The sequence below is a fragment of the Cricetulus griseus genome, chromosome 4 (assembly GCF_003668045.3).
Source record: "Cricetulus griseus strain 17A/GY chromosome 4, alternate assembly CriGri-PICRH-1.0, whole genome shotgun sequence".
Classification (NCBI taxonomy): domain Eukaryota; kingdom Metazoa; phylum Chordata; class Mammalia; order Rodentia; family Cricetidae; genus Cricetulus; species Cricetulus griseus.
This window is the reverse complement of record NC_048597.1, coordinates 214343389-214364963: the sequence shown is the minus strand read 5'-3', so window position 1 is coordinate 214364963 and position 21575 is coordinate 214343389. Positions and strand designations below refer to the sequence as shown.

The following is a 21575-nucleotide window of genomic DNA, read 5'->3' as shown; positions in this document are numbered from 1 at the left end:
TTTCAGGTTTTCTGGCGGTCAGAGAGGCAAAGCTCTAATCCACGAACCTGGTCTCCAGGAGTCCCGACCTGCCATTTCCGGGTTAATCCCCACCCACCCAGAATGTTTCCGGTCTTCAGCGCTGGAAGCGGCAGAAAGGTAAGCTTGCGTCTCAAGGGCGTACACGGACCTTGGAAGTCATTCCTGGCCCAGACGGAGGCGAATCCAAGCGAAAGCAGTCCTTTAATTTTTGCGACACCCAACACTGCGCGGCAATCATTTTCCTTGCGAAGATTACAGGCCTCGGGCAACGTCACTTCCGGTCATCTGGCCGTTGGCCAAATCCGGAGGTGATGTCAGCTCCACTTCGTTTCGGGAGGAGTCAAGGCTGCTCTTCGCACTTCCTCTTTTAGCAGCCCGAGTGCGCCGCAGCTGGGAAGGTGTAGTGTCTTAAATAGAGTTGGGGATTTGACAGCTGAAAATGCAAGTCGTCCAATTAAATTTAAGCTCACCACAATGTAATTTTTAGTTACAAATAATCCCAAATGTACTGATCATATTTATACTAGAAAAATTACTTATTGGAAATAGAGATTTCACCAAATGCCCAGCATTTTATCTGGCAGTTTTGGCCTTGAGCTTTCCTTCGTCCTGGATTCTAATAGAGATCCTCTAGGCTTTTGCTGCTCTGTGAGATAGACAAAGTTCACCTAGGGCTGAGTATTGTATGTTTTAGACGCTAAGATGCTCCAAGCCTTGGGGATGGATGGATCCCTTGCATGAAAACCGGGCATGTTTACAGACATCCCATGGCCGGTGCCCTTTGTATTCTTTTTCACAATACGTCTAGTTTTTTTTCTTTTTCTTTTTCTTCTTTAAAAACTAGCTGTGAACTATACCGCTAAACGGCACAGGTCTCTGGAAGTTGCACGGTATTTAGGAGTGAATAAATTGTTACCCACAGTTTTCTCTGTTGCATTGGACAGAGCATCAGAAAGCCTGAGGTGTCAGGCAAACAGGAGTATCAGCCCTCCACCGCCATGGAGGATTCCATGACTTCATGCATGATAGACATGATCTCTCCCACAGAACAACACTTTTCAAGTTCCCTGAAAGAATTAGGCTTAATTTCATCCCACCTCTCATCTTGCAAATGAGAAAAGATACATTACACTTAAAAAAAAAAAAACCCAAAACAAAAACCCCAACATCCCAGTTCCTAGACTACTTCCTCTTCTATCCACGCTTACTGATACAGTTGTCTTTCAGCACAATGGTAGGCATTTATTATAGTATCTTTTTTAGGGGCTTTAATGTGTCTCAGTGATATGGTAGAGTGCATACTTGTCACATACAAAACCTGGGTTCAGTCTCCAGTATCTCTCTGTCCCCAAATTTAGATACCTTTTTACAGATGAGTCCTTTGGCTTCATTGTCCCCTGTATTTACCCTGTATAGCTTCCTGACCTTTACCCCAAGACCTCTCTGTTTTTCACTCTGCCCAATAGGGAAAATGATTGTTTGGGCATAGTTAGGAGCCTGGCCTTTGCCTGCTCCAGCACTGGGCTGTTTCTGCACTGAGTGGTGTAACTCAGGGCTTGTTTTGCTATCACGCAGCCAGGAAGGGGTGTTCCTGGCAAGGCTGACCCTGACCAGCTGTGTGGGTAGAGGGACATCTTTTCCTGTGCTGTAGATTGAGCTCAATAGCAATGTCCTCTTGCATATGACCCGAGGACTTGTCAAACAGTCTCACCTTGAGTCAGATTTTGTAGCTACTCCTGATTTGTGCCTGGACCTCTCATTGAACTGGTCTGTGTGCTGAGAATCCTCAGGTTGTGTGCACTGATAAGCCTGCAGCCTTTCTGCATAGACCCAGCATTCCCAGAATAGTCTTATAGCTAATGAAATAGATCAGGCTAGAGGTCAGTGGGCTTGGGGTCAGTTGGTGAGACAACCAACAGCCCCCCCTCTCTGTCAGCAGTAAAAGGGGTGAAAAGGTAGGGCAGATATGCCAGAAAGGGGCACTGCCTTGGTGTGAGGACTTGGAAGTAGAGTGTGTGGAAAAAGAGTGTGGTTCAGGAGACCACTGGGAGGAATAGCTTTCTTTGTGAATGATTAACTCCCAGCCAAAGGGTGACCCAGGAGGAGGGTCCACTTCATAGGAACTTTGGACTTGGGGCAGAGTGTCTAGAAGACTGGTGTGTGGCCTACAGAAGAGGAGGACGTGACTGGGCGTCAGGGCTGGGCTTGCAGAACTGGAGTAAGATCAGGTTTGCTGCAGGCTTCAGGAGTTCTTCAGCTTTCATTTCAGGTGGCTCATTCTTGCAGCAATGGCTATGGAGTCCACCAGCCCTAAGCTCTCAGAGGGGTGGCCATGATGGTGGGATTCTGTCTGCGGTCTCACTCATTCTCCTCCCTCTCTAGGCAGCTATGAACACAAGGCTATTCTGAAAGAAGTGGGGCATGGCTGCAGCCCTACAGGTCTTGCCCTCTCTTCTCCGAGCCCCGTCACGTCCATTCTTCTGGGGGCCCCCGGTGGCCCGGATGTCCAGTGGTATGGCTTTGGCAGAGCAGGCACGGCAGCTGTTTGAGAGTGCTGTGGGCGCTGTGCAGCCAGGTCCCATGCTGCAAAGGGCACTGTCCTTGGATCCTAGTGGCAAACAGCTGAAGGTGCGGGACCGGAGCTTCCAGCTACGAGAAAACCTCTACCTAGTGGGCTTCGGCAAGGCTGTGCTGGGCATGGCAGCTGCAGCTGAGGAGCTGCTGGGCCAGCATCTTGTGCAGGGTGTGATCAGCGTTCCCAAGGGGATCCGGGCTGCTATGGAGCATGCTGGAAAGCAGTAAGAATCTGTGGGTGGGGCTGCTACCACTGCCCTTTGGTGGGAAACCTCTCTCCTTGGCCTCCCTATCTCCTGGGTCTGTCTCTTTCATGTCACTCTCACTGTACAGCTGAGAAGTCGGGTGGAGGGAGTGGAGCCCACCTCTGTTTGCTCCCTCCTCAGAGAGATGCTGTTGAAGCCACACAGCCACATCCAGGTGTTTGAGGGTGCAGAGGACAACTTACCAGACCGTGATGCACTGCGGGCTGCATTGGCCATCCAGCAGCTGGCGGAGGGGCTCACAGCCGAAGACCTGCTGCTTGTGCTCATCTCAGGTGGGAGGGTACCCCTAATACCAGAGCTTCCATGCTCACAGGGTGAAGTTAGGACCACGGGAGGCAGTGAGGAGCCTAGAGGGAACCTTGTGGGTGGTGTCAGGGCAGTTATCTATCCTGAGTTGTGATGGTGAGGGCACACTAACACACTACCACATGTCAGAACCTTTGGAAAATGTTGCTGCCTGCAACTGTCACCTGGGCTCCACAAGCTGAGTTTCCAGCCCCCACAGAACTCTCTTTGATTGTCTGCTGTTTTTTTTCTTGCTTTTCCTTAGTCCATGCTTTAAAAAGTTTATAATTTTTGTGGTTCAGGGCTTCACACAGGCTAGGCAAACACTCTACTACTGAGCTACATCCTCACCCCTCCCAGCATCTTCTGGGATCTGGAGTATCCCAGCTAGGGGGCAGCTTCACTCCATGTCCACAGGGGGGCACTGTAACTCCACCTTCTTAGTCCACTTCCCTTGTGGTCTACCTGTGCCCCCCTGTCTTCTCCCTGACACCCTCACTGACTCTGCAGGTGGGGGCTCAGCCCTGCTGCCTGCTCCCATCCCACCTGTCACACTGGAGGAGAAACAGATGCTCACCAAGCTGCTGGCAGCCCACGGAGCGACAATTCAGGAGCTGAACACCATCCGGAAGACCCTGTCCCAGCTGAAGGGTGGAGGGCTGGCTCAGGCTGCCTATCCTGCTCAGGTGCATCATCACTTCTTCAGCCAGCCCTGGGTTCCCCACATGTGACAGGGAGATGAAAGCTTTGGCTAACATACGAGTTGGCAGGGCTCTTACTGGGGAGTTCCTGGGAGGAGGCCAAAGAGGATGAGAGGGAGTCTCCCTGGTAGGTGTTCTGTCAGCCCCACCTGAAAGTGTCAAGAAGTTGACACTTTGTGGGCAGGGAAGTGGTGTACACTCAGGACCAGTTTGTCCTTAAGGGCCCTGGGACATGGAGGAGTCAAGACTGAGCCTTATTTTGTGGCCTTTGTCTAGGTGGTAAGCCTCATCTTGTCAGATGTGATTGGGGACCCTTTGGAGGTGATCGCCAGTGGCCCTACTGTGGCCAGTGCCCACAGTGTGCAAGATTGCCTGCAGATTCTTAATCGCTATGGTCTTCGTGCTGCTCTGCCACGTTCTGTGAAGACTGTGCTCTCTCGAGCTGACTCTGACCCCCGTGGGCCACATACTTGTGGTCATGTCCTCAATGTCATCATTGGCTCTAATTCTCTGGCACTGGCTGAGGCTCAGAAGCAAGCTGAGGTCCTGGGCTACCGTGCCATGGTGCTGAGCACAGCCATTCAGGGTGACGTAAAAAACGTGGCTCAGTTCTATGGGCTGCTAGCCCGGGTGGCTGCAGCCCGCCTCACTTCATCCACGGCCGGGCATCCCTTGGAGGAAGAGGCAAAGCTCCATCAGCTGGCAGCTGAGCTCCCGCTCCCAGACCTGCAGCTGGAGGAGGCGCTGGAAGCTGTGGCAAAGGCTAAAGGCCCAGTCTGCCTCCTGGCTGGTGGTGAGCCCACGGTGCAGCTGCAGGGATCTGGCAAGGGTGGTCGGAACCAAGAACTGGCCCTGCATGTGGGAACAGAGCTGGGAAGACAGCCACTGGGGCCTATTGATGTGCTATTTTTGAGTGGAGGCACTGATGGGCAGGATGGGCCTACAAAGGCGGCTGGGGCCTGGGTCACGTCTGATCTTGTCAGCCAGGCTTCTGCTGAAGGCCTGGACATAGCCACCTTCCTCTCCAACAATGACTCATACACCTTCTTTAGCCGCTTCCAGGGTGGAACACACTTGCTGCATACAGGGTTGACAGGGACCAATGTCATGGATGTCCACCTCCTGATTTTTCGTCCTCAGTGACGAAATATGAGGTAGCTCATATTTTGAGAGTATATAAGAGGCTTGCAAGGGCAGGGTCTAGGAAGATCAAAGGCTGGCTCCCCAGGGCCCCATTGTGCATTAGGACTCCCTATCTCCTTAGCCTGCTCCACCCAGACCCCACAGATCTCCACATTCGTCCCCCCCACCCCCCGACTGAATTGTAAGACAAGGGCTCCTTTCTACCCCTACTTTCTGTTACATCAGTAGGGAGCCCTGAGGCCTAGAAGAAGCTCCTTGCCAGTTCCCAGTCCTTATTTCTTCCCCAGGAGCCCATCTGCCCAGATCCTCAGCCTGTTTCTTCCATTGAATAGAAATAAAAAGGAGCATGTTGTGGGGGTCTCAGCTCACCTTCCCTCAACGCTTTCTTCTTTAGTGCAGATCTTGGGGTAGCTATTAGGGAGGGGAACATGGTGTAGCCCTAGCAATGGTGCCAGCATTTAAACAGAGTTTCTCACCCGCTTCTCTGCTGGGCACGCTCAGGGTCTGTTGATGGTTGAATATGGCTCCTAGCAGCATCAGTGTGGGTGAGCAGGACAGGTTTAAGGGTTGTCACCTATTCAACCATGACTCCCTGTGGCAACCTGACTCCTGCTGAAGCCTGGCTGGGTGGAAATTTTCTACTGGCTACCAAGGATATTCCTTCAGTATTTGGACCACCCTTGTCTTTCCTCTATCTTACCCTCCCTCTATCCAGGGGTTTCTTGAGGCTGCAGGGTATTAAGCTTGCTCTCCCATGTCAGTTCCATTTCCCCAGGCTAAATATGCCACGTTCAGTAGCTGCTCCTTAGGGCACACAGTTGGGGTCCAGCATTTCAGTGTGTGTTTCCAGGACTAGAATGATAGGTCAGAGCCGTGAAGGAGTTCAGCAGTCCCTCGCCCTATCCTGTTATAGTTGTCAGGGGTAAGTCCCTTGGGTTGGCCTGCAGCCACTGGCCTGGCTCCCCTTGAGCCTTCATGCTCAGTATCAGAGCCCTCCGTTGGCTATCCTCACCGTGCGCCACGGCTCCAATCCCTATATGAGTGAGCAGTAGAATCACATAGGAATAAAAAGCCATAGAGAACAGTGAGGCCTGGGGCTGCTCCTATGGGCCCCTCTTCCACTGTGAGGGTGTGCAGGACTCTGGGTCAGCGCTGATGGGAAGAGCCACCATTCTGCATGGGCTCTGGACAGTCTGGCTAGCAGTTGGGCCAGGATCCCAAGACCTAGGTCCTACATGTTCCAGAGACTGAGAGGGAGGGAGGCAAGGCAAGCTGGCTCTGAGGAGCAGAGAGGTTTAGGGAAGTAGAGTGGCATGTACCATTTTCTTTCCTGGTGTCAAAGTCTCAGGGCATTCTGTCTTTACACTGGTGTTCTGGCATCCTCCAGAGGTGTCCTGACTGTGTTCTTGACCTTGGGAATGCATTTCCAATGGACACCAAGTTGCAGGCAAGAGCTTCGAGAGAAGAGGACGGGGGACCAAGGACTTGTCAGCCACATCCTCGGTGTCTTTGTGTGGTGAGCATGTGAGCACGGGACACGTGTCAGAATACCTCTGGTAGTGTACCCACAAGTGCTTTTCAGAGTAGAGTTGCTTATGGGTATGGCTGCCTCCATTGCCCTCTGAGGGCTTTACATATGGGCAGAGTCTTGCTGGAGCTCCCTTCATCTGCCTCGGTCCCTTTTGCTGTGCCCGTGTTTTCATAGTCTGGGGGCCAGAGTCTGAATTGGGCCCCCTTAGAGCAAACTGTTGGTGGGCTTAACTCACTGTATTTGCACACCTATATATTTGGTCAGTCTAGATGATAAAAATATGCAAGTTCCTCACAGTTAGTGCTCAATAGAACTTCCCACCCCCCTCCATCAATGTCAATTATGTAGCTGGGCCTGGTGGCACAGGTCTGTATATCCCAGGGTACTTGAGAGGCAGGAGGACTGAGAGTTCATGGCTAGCCTGAGTTACAGAGAGAATTCAAGGTCAGCCTAGGCAATTAAGTGAGATCCCATTTCAAAGATCTTTAAAAAGAAGGCTGGAAATATAGTCAATGGTACTTACTATTCTAGCATGTGCGAAGCCCTGGTTCAGTTCCCAGCACTGAAAAATAAAATAAATGAATGAATGGTTAAATATACACGAGTCTTATCAATTATGGATTGTTGAAGGTGTTCCCCTCCTTTGGATTTTGGCTGCCATTTCTCCTGACTCAGGTTTCTGCTGCCAAATCCCCATTTCATCTTCATGTGCTGACACTTTCCATGGCTAGAGGATTGTTCCATGAGGGTTGCCAGCCCTCCTTTACCTTAAAGCCTCTTTGTTCTCTGCACTTGGCATGAGCTGTGGGTCTGGGGTCAGCTTATCTAAACCCATTTGTCCTATAACTGGAGAATTATTGAAGATTGTCTGTCTCGGGGTTAGCATAAGTTAGTCACAGGCCCAGCATGAGATCTTGGCTTGGACCCTTTTGGTCATTCTCTGCTGCCCTTTGGGGCTCAGACACCCTGGGGCCAACCTAAGGTTCAGGCAGAATTAGGGGATGTGTCTTTATTTTTCTTGTTGCCCCTCAGGGGTTTGAGGATGGTCATATGACCATACTTAGCTTCTTTAGGGATCTCTAAAGCAGGTTTGTTGATCTCTTTGTGGATGGAAGGGCAGAGTGATGATTTGGTAGGAGACCCCATGCATGACAACAGTGGGCATACACCTAGTGTGCATGTGTAGGAGTGTGTGTCCAATGCAACCTCCAACCAGCCACTGAGCAGGCCTCCACACTGCTCCATTGCAAGGTGCAGGCAGTTTGGTGTAGTTAGAACATTGGGGACGTTGTGGGACATGGGCAAAGAGACCTTAAAGACCGGCTTGCAGAGTAGGATGAAAAGAGCCTCATGGGCCTGGATGGGGGAGTTAACCTTACTGTGATAACACAGGCAAGGTTCATGAAGATTTTAGCAGGGAGTGATACCAAGAGAATGTGGCAGGACTGATGCGAAAGGGCAGAGGATGAAGGTGTGTGAGAAGGTAGGAGGGTTCCAGTTGGAGAGAAATGCCATGTCCAGGACTTCCTCCCTTCCTTTCCCACCTTTGCAAGCTCCTTATGGCCTCAGCCCTGCAGCCTTCACCTAGCCTTGACAATTCTGTTCTATTTTCATTTTTTATTTTTTTCTGAGACAGGGTCACTATGTAGCCCTGGCTGGCTTTCAACTCACAGAGATTCATCGGCCTCTGTCTCCCAAGTGCTGGGATTAAAGGTACCACCACACCCAGCTCATTGGCAACTCTTTAGATGCCCGCTTTGGAATCAAGATGAAAGCCCTGGTTCAAACATCCTTGGGAATAAATGAGCCCCTCTGTCCATGGGAATGCCATCAGTGCCTTGAGGTTGTGGAAGGTAGAGAGACTGGACAGAGTTCATGGAGAGTCTGTGTTCATATAAAATCTCACTACAGGAACACTTAAGCGGCCTGGAAGGCACATTAGAGTGGGAGTCAGGTCCTAGGCTCTTGTCCCGGCTTCCTTACCTTTCTTTCCTCCTTTTTCTGATGTAGACAGTGTTTGTGGCCTGCTCACTTCTGGTGGGGTTAGAAGCAGGTGGGTTTCTATAGGAAGCTCAGGGAGAGAAAGGGGAAAAAGGAGGGGGATTAGACAGATGGGGCTGCAGAGATGGCTGCTTTTTCAGAGGACCTGAGTTCAGTCCCCAGCCTCCATATGCAGCTCACAACTGTCTGTAACTACAGTTCCAGGGATCCAACATTCTCTTCTGGTCTCTGTGAGCACCAGGCATACACATGATGCACACACATACATACATGCAGGCAAACCACTTACTTATACACATAAAATAAAAGATTAAAAGTCTTTAAAATAGATAAAAATCTGTAAAAACAATCCTAGATTTTAGTATCTTCCAAAGGTATTTATAAGGAGATTTCAGTTTAGAGAGGCCCTCTTCTTGCCAGAAAGGGCCAAGATTAGAGCCAGCAGGACATTGGTGTTCATGGACTGAAGCCAAACAAGCCACCTGCCACCTATGTCCTCTGATACTAGAAAGACATTAGCTGGATTTAATTAATTAATTAATTTAAGACAGCCCAGGTTGGCTTTGAACTTGGGAAGCCAGTAGTGACTTTGAATTTCTCCATCTCCCTTTCTCTATCTCATGAGTACTGGGATTATAGATGTGTGCCATCATCGAAGTTTTACGTGGTATTGGGGATCACACCCAGGGCTTCATGAATGCTGGCTAAGTACCATTTAAGTTGCATCTCCAGTCCCTCCTCCTTAGTGTGTATGTGTTTGGGAGTGTCTGTCACTTGGCTACACCTCCAGTGCAGAGATGGTATTTGAGCTATGAGAGGTCCAGGAGCTGAGGGGGGCTAGCTGGAGCTAGAATCAGCTGCTTGCCTAGCAGGAAGATGGTCCCCTATGTCTCAGGCAAAAGGACAGAGAAGCCTGCCTCCCTCTGAGTTTTTTCATGGATGAGAAACATGGGCCCAGATTGGTGAGGGGCCGGCTGGCCTGGCCCCAGGCTGGGTTAGAGGATTTGGAGTATGCTAGGAGTGGAGATGGGTTGTGCATGTGGATGCAAGGGGTGAGTCCTGATACCCAATAACTTAGGTGGACTTCCACATCAGATAAAGCTGTAGTGAGCTGTGCCCAGCCTGGGAGGGGTAGTTTTCTCCAGGAGGCAGGGATGCCTAAGGATCACGCCTCTCAGGTTATCACTCGTGTCATTCCCGAGGCTTTGTTTGCCCTCCTTCCTCTTGGCTCAGGCTGGCCTGTAGTGGCTGGAAGGTATGGGCTAAAATGGGTATTTGATCCTGTAGCAACTATACCAGCTCCATCTGGGGTGCAGTGGTATTACGATCAGTGGTAGCAGCTGCTGCTCTACTGAAATGACATTCTGGTCAAGGGTGAGGGAGAGTTAGCCTCTGTAAATGTGTGCCCTAGGTGCGCAGTCCTTAGGCCACCACCTTTAGTAACTATAACTCATGGGACTATATCCACCCTTGGAATCTGGTCCACTACTGGTATTGGGTGATTCGGGGAGCTGTAAGATCTGGTCCTACCCCAGACAGGCAGCCTGACACCTTCCCCCAGAATGTACCCCACTGGGAAGGTCCCCTGTGGGTCACCACTCTCCTAGCTTTTTTTGGCTCTCCTGCAGCCAGCAGAGCTCTTGGGACTATGAGCTTTTCAGTCTTGTTCCCAATCAGAGCCAGCCCTGCTTCCAGCTGGAGCCCCAGCTGAGGAGGGGGCTTGGGCAGCTCAGCCCTGTCCCTTCTGTCCACTCCAGCTTACCACCTAGCTTTAGGCTCTCAGCTCCTTCTGGTGGCTCCAGGTTGTCCCAGAAAGTGACTGTAGTTTCACTCAAGAGCTAGGGCTGTCTCTACCTGCTTCCCACCTCCTCACTCCATCCCTCCCACAGAGCTGATACCTTTCTGTCCCTCCCAGTCCCAGGGAGCCAATTGCAGGAACATCTGTTCCTTGGCCTCAGATGCTGTTTGCAACTCTGGGGAATGCTGTCCTGGGCACTGTGTCTGGGCGGGAGATGGTCAAAAGGCCCGTAGAGAAGGGAAAGATGTTTTCTATGGCTTTGTGAGTCTGGGGGTCAGTAGCTTGGAGGAAACCTGGGAGCTGGTGATAGGGAAAAGATCTCTGCCCCGCCCCCTCCACCTCCACCTGGGCAGTAGGAACAGCCCCAGCACATTCCGACCCACAATCAACCCTGGGACAGGCACTTGTGAGGGTCACAACCGCTGTCAGTGCAGCTGATGCCCCCTGGCAGTCTCCTAGCTGCAGCTCAGCTAGGGGCAGGGAGGACTGGGCGTAGACTCAAACCTTAAGGAGTGCGCTGTTCTGGGTGTCCCAGTCTCCCCCTTCACTCTGTCGGGTTCCCCGAGGGTCTCCTTCAGCCCTGGGCCATCAGCAGGAGCTGGGTGCCAGGGCAAGGGCAGCCTGCCAGCTCCCTGTTAGCCCTCTCCCTCCACCCTGCTCTTGCTGACCGGTAGGGCACCTGCGGCTAGCATTCTGCTGCTTCCGTTGCCCTGGGCAGAGAAGTGATGTGACCCGGGCTGCCTACGGTCCCCACCTGCCCGCCCCCAGGGCTTCGGCTGCCCTGCGCCTGTGTCCCCGAACCCCCAGCTTACCTCAGTGGCGCTGTCTCCTCACCAGAGGCACTGCAGTGTGGGAACTGTCCCGAGGAGCCGGTTCTCAGCTGAAACAAAGAGGTGGGGGAGAAAGAGGGGGGGGCAGTGGGAGAGGGAGAGGGTGAATGAGCCGGCGAGGAGTGAGGAGTGGAGGCTGGAGGGGGAAGAGGGAAGGGAGAGGGCGAGGAGAGAGGGGAGGACAACAAGCCGCCACTGCCCCTGCCGAGAGAAAGCCCGACTCCCCGAACTGGAGGGCCAAGAAAGGAGGGAAGAGGAAATGGGGAGGGGGCCAGGCCGAGAGGAGAGAGGGGCGGGGAGCAAGAACAGGATGAGGGGATTGGGGCAAGTAAGGGGATGTGGGCAGAGGAGGGAGACTTGGGGGAGGAAGCGCTGCAGTGAGCGGAGGGGTCCCACCCCGTCCCATGCTCGGTTCTGATCTGAGACTTGAATGGGTAAAAAGCTATGCAAGAAAAGGGGGGTGGCCGGGAGAGACCTGCCAGGCAAAGGACAAGGGCTGGTGGGCTGGCTTGGGAGGCCAGGGCCAGCCACAAAGGCTTGAGAACAAAGGTGTCGGAGGGGAGGAGTAGGACCCCTGCTGACCGCAGGTGCACCAGCCCTGAGCACACAGAGGAGTGTCCCGAGTCTCCTGGAGCACACAGAGGAGGGTCCTGAATCTCCTTCCTGCAGGTTCACTCGGCTGTCCAGGCTGGAGTGGCCCCTCAAGGTCCAGGGTCCGGGGAACAGGCAGGGATCCCTTTCCTTGGGAACTCTGAACACCCTAATCCACACTCATTGACCACACATCAGGATGCTGGTGTTACACTCCCTTTGATAGGGAGGGGAAAGAGACCGGTTCATCGGGACGGGGGTCCCAGGGCCCCCATGGGAGGAGCAGAGGATGGTGAGCATCTGGAGGAAGCAGAGTGATGGGAACCCAAGCAGGGGAAGAGTAGTAAGGAGTGGATACAGAGCCTTCTTCACAGAGCCATCTGAAGCTGAGGCCTCCCACTCCACCCCACCAGGCTTCTTGGGCCGCCTAATGCAAACAGGTGAACAGATGGTCTACGCTGTTACCCTCTTGCTGCCCAATACTGTCGTGACAGACTTACTGCCTGGGAAAGTCGCCTTGGCTGGGCTGGGCATGTGTTAGTTCTGGTGGAGGGGGCAGAGGGGGCCTGGGTAGCCATCAGGTCTCCTCCTGGGCTCTGAAGTGCAGGAGCTCCTCTCGTACCTGCCCACCAAAGAAAGTTCTCTCGTCCACCTCGAGATTCCTCATAGAGCAAGGGGGATGGAGCACGCGAAGGTATGGTGGTGGTTGGGGGGAGAGTTAGCCCTCAAGTTCCACCCAGCAGGGTCATATCACCTGGCTGGCACTAAAGTCTTCTCCAGCAACCTGGAGCCCCAAGAAAGGAAAAGACTTTTCTTCCTTCCCCATTACTTCAATAACAAGGACAACAACAACGTTTAGTGTTAGGACTGGAACCCAGGACTTTGCATATGCTAGGCAAGCTGGCTACCACTGAGCTACATCCCCAGTCCTTGTGCGTGGTGTACGCATGTGTACATGCATGTGGGGATGCTCTCACCATGTGAATGCATATGGTCAGTGTCTTCCCCCACCATTTTTTTTTTTTTTTGAGATAGAGTCTCCCTGAACCTCGTGATTTTGGCTTGACTGACTGACCAGCAAGCCACTGGGATTCACTTGTCTCTGCCTCCCAGGTGCAGGGATTCTAGGCTCATAGCCACACCTGGTTTTTGCTCAGCTCCTGGGGATCTGAATTCTGGTCTTTATGCTTGTGCAACAAGCATTTTACTGAGCCTCTTCTCCAGCTCCTGGCCATCATAGTCATCATCCTCATTATCACTATCATCACCATCCTTGCTGTTATTATTGGAGATAGTAACTTACTAGTAGCCAGACTGGCCTGGGACTTCCTGTGCAGTCCAGCTAGACTTGCAGTCCTCCTGCCTTAGCCTACAGGCGTGCACAATTATGCCTGCTGTTTTAATTTATTCTTTATTTATGAATTATTTGGAACTTAGGGTTGCCAGAATAAGAGTAGTATGAGTGACACCCATATATCCTTGGAGGTATATATATATTTACGTATCTAACTTTTTTTTTTTTTTTTGAGACAGAGTCCCATTCTGCAGTTCAGGCTTTGCTATGTAGCCGAGGCTGATCTCGAACTTGCAGTGATTCTTCTGCCTCAACTTCTCCAGTACTGGCATTATAGACACAAGGCATTGTTCCAGCTTATTTAACTTTTTTTTTTTTTAAATTTGATTTCTTTTTCAAGAGAGGGTTTGTTTGTGTAATGGCCCTGGCTATCCTGGAACTCACTTTGTAAACCAGGTTGGCCTGAACTCAGAGATCTGCCTGCCTCTGCCTCCTGAGTGCTGGGATTAAAGATATTTTGATTCTTTCAATGACAGCCTCTGCATGTTTGTCTGTGGACCACATGTGTGCCTGGTGTCCATGGAGGCCAGAAGAGGGTAATAGGCCCCTAGAACTGGAGTTGCAGATGGTTATGAGCTGTCATATGGGTCCTGGGAATCAAACCTGAGTCCTCTGTAAGAGCAGCCAGGGCTCTTAACCATCGAGCCATCTCTGCAGCCCTCAATGGTTTTTGCTATTTTACTATTAGTATTTTTCTCCATTTTCTTTTTCTTTATATATTTGCCATTTGTGCATTCATATATCCTTATGTCCCCACCCCAGCTGGTTAAATGAGTTGCCTCCTTTTGAAAGGATGGCTTAATGACTCTGTCTTTTACGCTGGAGCCAAATCAGCAGAGGTCAGATCATGTTGTGTAATGAATGAAGGCCGGCACAGGCAGTGAATGACTGAGTGGATTCACCTACTGGGATCCTGAGACCCAGCTGGGGTAGGCTGAGCTGTGCTGGGGCTGTAGTCCTGGGAGGGAAGTGAAAGAATGGGAAGGAGGTTTGCCCACCAAAAATCGAGCATGTGGTATTTCTTGGGTGTAGAGCTGTAGCATATGTCTGCAGAGACGACGGCAGGCAAGCAGGCAGGCGGGAGGGCGGAGTGGAGCTGTGAGAGAGAATGGCCATGCCAAAACACCTGGGCCCATTTTAGAGGCAGATACTGTCTTGCCCTGAGGAAGGAGGGAAGCTGCTGGAGGCCTACCCTAGATCCTAACTTTGGAACCCTTTCCATACCCCCATGAAGGACAGGGCAGGCACAGGGGCCACCTGGCATCTGCTCCATTCTCCCTCACTTTGAAGGGCTGGATGAGGCCCCAGCTCTTGTGTATTGGTTTTTAGCATGCTTTTTTTTTTTTTTTTCCTGAGACAGGGTCTAAACTGGCTTAGGTCTCCTGAGTACTGGGATCAGAGGCATGTATCATCATACTCAACTCCAGGAGTAACATTCTTGTTACAGCTCCAATGTCCCCTTACTTCATATGGATGCTTCCAACTCTACTCCAAAGAAGTTTTGTACTGGGGTCTGTGGACTGGTTCAGTGGAAAAGGCATTTATCTACACTAAGCTTGACAACTTGTGATGCCTGGGACACACATGATAGGAGGAAGACACCAACTTCTACACGTTATCTTCTGACCTCCTTGTAGGAATATGTGCATGTGTGTGTCTGCAATACCCAACAACAATAAAAGGAGTTTCATATGTAGAAATCATAGCTTGAAGATGACCTGACTTCTGGTGTTCTGAATTTCTCCCCGTCTTGTAGGTGAAGGTTCCTTCCTCCCAGAGGCCCTCTAGACTTTTCCAGAACACCCTGCCTCACATGTCTTCCTGGGAAAGTTGGCCCAAGTCATTCTTTTTGCTAGCACACATTGGTCCTTATCTCTAGCAATTGGGTCTTTGCTTGGCCACCAGTTTAATTCATTCTTGCTTTCTAGGCTAAACATATAACTGGGTCTCAAAGATGGATACTAGTTCATGGCTAACTTGGTCGTGACTGCATGCCCCCTATGTCCAGAATGTCCATAAGGCCAAAGATCCTGGGATGCCTGAGATGGGGAACAACAAAGAGATCCTATTGGAAGAAAGGGCTAGCTCATGACTACCAGCTTTTTGGGGCCAGGGCAAGCCCTTGGCTTGGGCTTTTGGTGACTTGGTCAGTGCTTTCCTCCAGAGTCCATTCAGACACAACTGTCTAGAGCTACCATCCAGGGTCCTTCCTGAATTTCACCAGGTGACCCCTGGGAAGGTCTGTTACCTCCAAAGCACCCTGGTCAAAGCCCAGGAGATATAGGGTTCCTCTCCCAGTGCCCATCCCCCTGAAGAGATTTCAGCCAATTAGCACATACAGTATTTACTTAATTAGGGTAATGACATAATTAGTGTAACTTGGGCTCCATCACATGGCTTCAACATGCAATTAGGAGCTGTCAGCGGGAGGCGACATTGTGAAAATGTTCATTCAATTTTGGTTCCAGCATGGAGGCCTAGCAGCTGCCTCTGCTCTACGGCGGGTGGTGGCAGGTTGCTGTGTATGTGCCCAGTGTGTGTGTGTGAGAGAGAAACTGCCAGGACTTTGTAACCTGGGGCAGAAGAGTAACCAGGGCAGAAAGGCAGTTTCCAGGGCAGATGGAGTCCCTGAAAAAGCCTGTTTGCACCAAAATATGGGTATTCCTCCTCCAACCCACTACCAGGGAAAGTGCCGCTGTGGCCTGCCTTGTGTGGCTGAGATTGGGCCTTTGCCTTGAAGTTCTCTGCCTGAAATGTCCTCATGAGCAGGTCTGTCCTGTCTGTCTTTAGAGGGTTGATATTTTGAAGACATCACTGCCTCATACAGATCTGTTGTTCCTTCAGAGTGACCCCAAGAGACCACCCATTGTTGTGATTGGGTTAAGTGTCCTAATTGGATGAATGGAGAAACTAAGGCTCAAGGCAGGGAAGGAGGCAGAGGCAGTCATGGCGGTGCTGACTTGAAGATGTAGCTTGGAGTTGCTGAGGACTCCCCAATCCTAGATGTTGAGTGGACTTTTACAGGTTTACATCCTGGGGTGATGTAAACCCAACTAGGCATCACCAACAGACTGAGGTAATGATTCCATTAAAGTCCAACTAGTTTATTGGGCTTACTTGGAGAGCATGGGTGAAGGGGGTTGTTTACAGGAGTGTGGGTGGCCCCTAAAGAGCTGCACCTCCCAAAAGTGTTACCCTAGCATAGATGATGTCTTCCCCACGGCTGCGTATATAGGTTATCCTTCTCAGTTAACTTCCCACATAACTCCACCAGTGGTTCTCAACCTTCCTAACACGGCAATGCTTTAATACAGTTCCCCATGCTGTGCTGACCCCCAATGACAAAAGTATTTCAATGCTACTTCATAACTGCAATTTTCTAATGTCACAAACCATAATGCAAATATCTGATACACAACCCCACGACACCCAGGTTGAGAACCACTGTTTTACCTCCCAAGACTGAGACCATGCACAGCCTGGCAGAATCCCACATGCCTGTGAGGGGGGTGTGGGAGGGAGGGGCTGGAATCTCAGGTGACAGTCTGTGGCCTCCCCACCCCCTTTTTTGTTTGCTTTTTGTTTTTTGAGACAGGGTTTCTCTGTAGCTTTGGAGCCTGTCCTGGAATTTGCTCTGTAGACCAGGCTGGCCTCAAACTCTCAGAGATCCTGTCTCTGCCTCCCCGGTGCTGGGATTAAAGGTGTGCACCGCCACTTCCTGGCCCTGCTCTTTTGTGAGTATATTTGTGAACAGGTGGGGGGTATCAATAGAACCCATGAAGCACTGCCCCCATACTAGGGGTGGAACCCAAGGTCCCCTGCATTCCAGGCAAATGCTCTATCACTGCGCTGCATCCCAGCCCTCGCTACAATTTTTATTTTGAGATAGAGTCTCAATAAATTAAATTGCCAAGGCAGGCCCTGAACGTGTGATCCTCCTGACTTAGCTTTCTAAACAGCTGTGATTGCAGGCATGCAACTCTAGGCCTGGCTACCCATTGTGCCTAAAATGCCCACTCAAAGGGTCACTCATCGGCATCCCCACCAGTTAGCTGTGTGTCCCCAAACAAGCCCTTTATCTCTCTGTTCCTCTTCATTGCAGGAGATGGAGGAATTGCTCTCCGAGTCTTTTTGTCCTCTTTTGGTAGTGATCTTGGAATACAAAAGCCCTGCCTGTCACACCATCAGCTGGGGCTAGTGTGACTTGGGTCCCTCTTCAGGTAGGGTAGCCAGGAAGAAGATAGCATGGGGCATGTGTGTGTGTGTGTGTGTGTGTGTGTGTGTGTGTGTGTGTGTGTGTGTGTGTCCCTGCTTTGCCTCCACGCCTGGGATCTCAGGTCCTTAGGGCTCTCTCCTGGCAGACAGGCATTCCTCTGTCGGGAGGGGAGGTAGCAGCCACTGCTACCACTGAACCATCCTCCAGGTCCACACTCCTTCATGCCAAGCACATTAGTGGATAATTAAGTAAAAATAGGCCTTCCGACCAGTGTAGCTCATTAAGACCTAATTAAGTTAATTAGTTCCAGGTGTGGATGGCGAGGCTCAAGCGAGGCAGGCGGCTGTTGTTTGCTGTAATTGCGTTTTTTTTTTTTAAGCAGCAGCAATGGTGGGGCTGATGCCGTGGCAGAGGCAGTGGATTCCTCGGAGGCCTGGAAGGCTGCCAGGGTGCTCAGGAGGCTGGCCCTGAGCTGGGAGGGCTGCAAAGAAGCAGCAGTTCCAGTAGGCTGGCAACCACCCACTGAGAGAGTGGCTGGAGCCGGACCGGCCCAGAGAGCCATGCTCTCACACTTGCCCACTCTGCTTCGTGAGTGGTGGTGGCTTGCAGGTCTTTGGACTAGCACTCCCTTCTCTTATCTCCCCATTGTGGATGTCAGGAAAGCCTGTAAAGTGGCTTTCCTCAAATGGAGTATATGACCCAGAAGGAGAGAATGAGACTAGTGTCAACCTGTCACTCCTTTCTATGTGGCTTGACTCTCCAACTTTTGTCTCTTTTACAGATATATGGATCTTAGAGATGTCTCCTTTGTGAGGCTCGGGCAGGGGTTTGGGGCCATACAAATCTGGAGCCTTTGCAGAGGCTCTGTACCTACTGGCCCATCCTGTCACTTGCTCCAGACCCCTCCCTGAACCCATTTTCTCCCCCATGGCTATCAGATGCACTACCCTGAAGACAGGTAGGTGGAACAACCTCCCAGTCTTGATCAGCATAATTTGTCCATTCAGCTGGCCATGCATTGTGTAAGGAGTCGGATGGAGGAGGCTGCCACATCCTCAGGAAGGAGTCTTAGGAATAGAATCGGACTCTGAGACAACCCCAACAGGACTATGGCATGGTAGGCTTTTGTTCCTACCTGTGCCCTGTCATACAGCTCTTGAAATTTATCATTAGGAAAGACACATGGGAACTGGGGAACTGGCTCACTTGGTAAAGTGCTTGCCATGTAAGTATGAGGACATGGGTTTGATCCCCAGAACCCACATAAAGATGCCATCATGGTGGAATGTACTTATAGTCCCAGTGGGGAAGCAGAAACGGGCAGATAGATCCCAGGAACTCACTGCCAAGCCAGTCTACCCTATTTAGTGAGCTTCAGGCCAGTGAGAGACCCTGGCTCAAAAACAAAACAAAGCAAACAACAACCTCCCCCCACAATCCAAGGTGGACAGCACCTGAGGTATGACAATTGGGGTTTCCCTCTGGCCTCCACAGGCACCTGTTCACACACACACATAGGAGTGTGCGCACACATGAAGGACACATGGATGGGCTAGGGATGTATCTCAGTGGCAGAGAAAGCGTGTGAGTAGCATGCCTAAGGCTCTAGGCTCGATCCCTAGCACACACACATACAAAATGACGTATGGCAGCTGTGGTGGTGCACACCCGTAAGTAGAATGAGCTCCAGACCTGCCAGGGTTGTATAGTGAGGCACTGTCTCAAACTAACCCCTACCACCACCACTTGCTTAATTAAACTGGGTATATGCCTGCAAGCCCAGCACTTGACAAGGAGAGGCAGGAACACCAAGAGTTGTTCTTTGCTACATAGCCAGTTTGAGGCTAGCCTTGGCTACATGAGACCTTGTTTGAACAAACCAAACCAAACCAATGAACAGAAACCACTTATCTAATTGAATTGAGAAGATGGAGGATTGCTGTCTAAGAACGTCTGCTCTGGGAGGCCATTTAGGAGTGATTTATATTAGTGTAGGGGATGGGTTGTCGTGTGAAGGAATTCCTGGGGAAACGTGAACAAACATCTATTCATCCCAGACTGGAAACTGAGGAAACCAAAGTAAGCATACCACTGAAGTCCAATGTGGTTTATTTAGGACTACTTACAGAGGCAGAAACAACTCAAAACAGCAACATCACCAAAGCCCACCACAGTGTGTATCCTGGCTCAAGAAAGCTGGAAACTTGGAGCTCAGGGCACAGTTTTCTGGTGGCTCAGTAGGTTGGAAATTGTGTCAGGCATCTGAGGTGATCAGAACCTGTTCCAAGCAGCTGTGTGGTTTGGTGACCCTTGGGCAACTTAGTTGCTCTCTGCTTCTTCTAGGCAACTCAGCTGATTTTTCTCCCTTTGGGCAGCTGGTTTGTCTGAGACCATCTCTTAGCATTTCTTACTGCTTTTATAAGCTTGGAAAGGAGGGACCTAGAGTATCTGATCAGCTTCAGGGACTTCCTGAAACTTCTGTGTTGTTAAGGAGCTTCCTTGCAGGATGGAAGAAGGTTTCACCTCCCTTTAACACATCATGCGTCTTAAGAAGCTTCCCTTCTTATAGGAATGTTTTAGCCTGCAGGAAACTGTTTCATGACATGCCTGATGGTATTGATTTGGGGTCAAAAGGCACACATCTGATCCTAATTGCCCAGTCCCTGGCTGCTTCTCAGGCAAGCAGATCTCAAGAACAAAGATCTTATTATTTGTTTGGACTATTTCTATCACTGATTATCTTAATCATGTTTGGCTTCCCTGAGGCCCTCTTTGGTCACCAGACTCATGGTGGTAAAAGAAAACACACACACGGCCTGATCATTGAACAAGACCAGGTCAGGTGAGGCCAAATGGGAAGCTGGCAGGTGATCCGGTCTCAATGCTTGGCTTCAGTTTCTTACCATTAGATGTTTATTCCTCCATCTTGTAGGATTTGGGTTGACGCCTTAAAATTCTTGCTGAATGGGGACATTGCCGTGTAAAAATGGAGTGGGGCAACCTGACCTGGAGGAACTTGGATAGGGGTCACTTCATCTTTCTGTGAAGCAGAGTGGCCACGCAAAGCAAATAAAAACCATAACTTTATGGGTGTGTGTGTGTGTGTGTGAAGTTACTCATTGTTTTTAAGAAACAGGAATCTGACTCACCTCTCTGGTGGTCAGATTTTTGTTTCTCTCCAGGTCTTGAGCAGCCCTTGATCCATGGTGAAGAAAGTTGCAGGGGTTTGCCTGATGGAAGTCTGGACCCAGAAGAAGCAAGCTGCTGTATGTTATTTATTATTTGACGTTGTCTCTGGATATATTTAACATGATTTTTAAAAAGTATTCAAAGTGAGGAGATAAGGACGGTACTGCAGATGTCCAAAGAATTGCAAATAGGCCTTGGAGTGGGGTGGGCACTCTAATGTAGCAGGGCAAGAGGCTTATACTAAAGCTTTTTTTTTTTTTGTTTTAAAAAAAGATTTGTTTATTTTTAATCTTATAAGTGTTTTGCCTGCAGTTATGTCTCTGAGCCATGTGTGTGCCTGGTGCCTGCTGAGGCCAGAAGAAGGTGTCAGATTCCCCAGAATTGGAGTTAGAGACAGTTGTGAGCTACCATGTGGATCCTGGAAACTGAACCCAGGTCCTCTGCAGGAGCAGCCTTAACTCCGGAGTCATTTCTCCAGCCCCTTTTGTTCGTTTATTGAAAGCATGATTCATCTTTTCTGTCTTGGGGTCACCAAGATGAATGAAGTCCTTATTTCACTCTGGATTGTATTTAGACAAACTTCTCTGGGAATCATCTCTTCTAATAAGATCCTAATTACCTCTCCCTTTGTTGCCTTTTCTTTTCTTTTCCGTGTTAGGGTCTCACTGTGTAGCCCAGGCCGGCCTTGAACTTTTGATCCTCCTGCCTGAGTCTTCTGAGTGCGGGGACTACAGGTGCTGCCCTGCCTGCTGTCTTATACCTCTTGGCCCCTGCTAGGCTGAAGTCTCTGAAACCGTGAACCAAGATGAATCTTCTCTTCATGCCACTTCTCTCAGGTGTTTGTCACAGTGACGGAAAGCTGAGTAACACAAACCTGTCTGTAATCGTGGGACAGTTTTGGAAGAAGTTGGATGTTGCACCCTGTGTTAGTATTCACTCCACCCTTCCTACCTTAGCTATTCCCAGCTCTCTCCCTAGTTTCTCACCTTTTGGCCCCGTTAAGTCCTGGTATCAGGTAACCACGGCTCTCTCCATCTCTGAGCCCTAGACCCCCACCCACTGGGTGGCCTATGCC

At 50.6% G+C, this 21575-nt stretch overlaps 1 protein-coding gene across 1 annotated transcript; it reads left to right on the top strand.

The window, feature by feature from the left end:
* On the top strand, positions 1 to 7118 carry Glyctk (glycerate kinase). Its single transcript, XM_027414379.2, has 5 exons — positions 1 to 138; positions 2404 to 2819; positions 2982 to 3133; positions 3657 to 3832; positions 4124 to 7118. The coding sequence occupies exons 2-5, from the start codon at positions 2443 to 2445 to the stop codon at positions 4988 to 4990; spliced, it is 1572 nt and encodes a 523-aa protein (XP_027270180.1). The 5' UTR covers positions 1 to 138; positions 2404 to 2442; the 3' UTR covers positions 4991 to 7118.
* Positions 7119 to 21575: the final 14457 nt, after the last annotated feature.

What these genes read in the sequence shown, in the direction of transcription:
- Glyctk (XM_027414379.2), top strand. Translation starts at nt 2,443, where the DNA reads ATGGCTGCAGCCCTACAGGTCTTGCCCTCTCTTCTCCGAGCCCCGTCA. An exon ending in ATGGAGCATGCTGGAAAGCA is followed by an intron (nt 2,820 to 2,981) that starts GTAAGAATCTGT and finishes CTCCCTCCTCAG; the next exon opens with AGAGATGCTGTTGAAGCCAC. An exon ending in AGGCTGCCTATCCTGCTCAG is followed by an intron (nt 3,833 to 4,123) that starts GTGCATCATCAC and finishes GCCTTTGTCTAG; the next exon opens with GTGGTAAGCCTCATCTTGTC.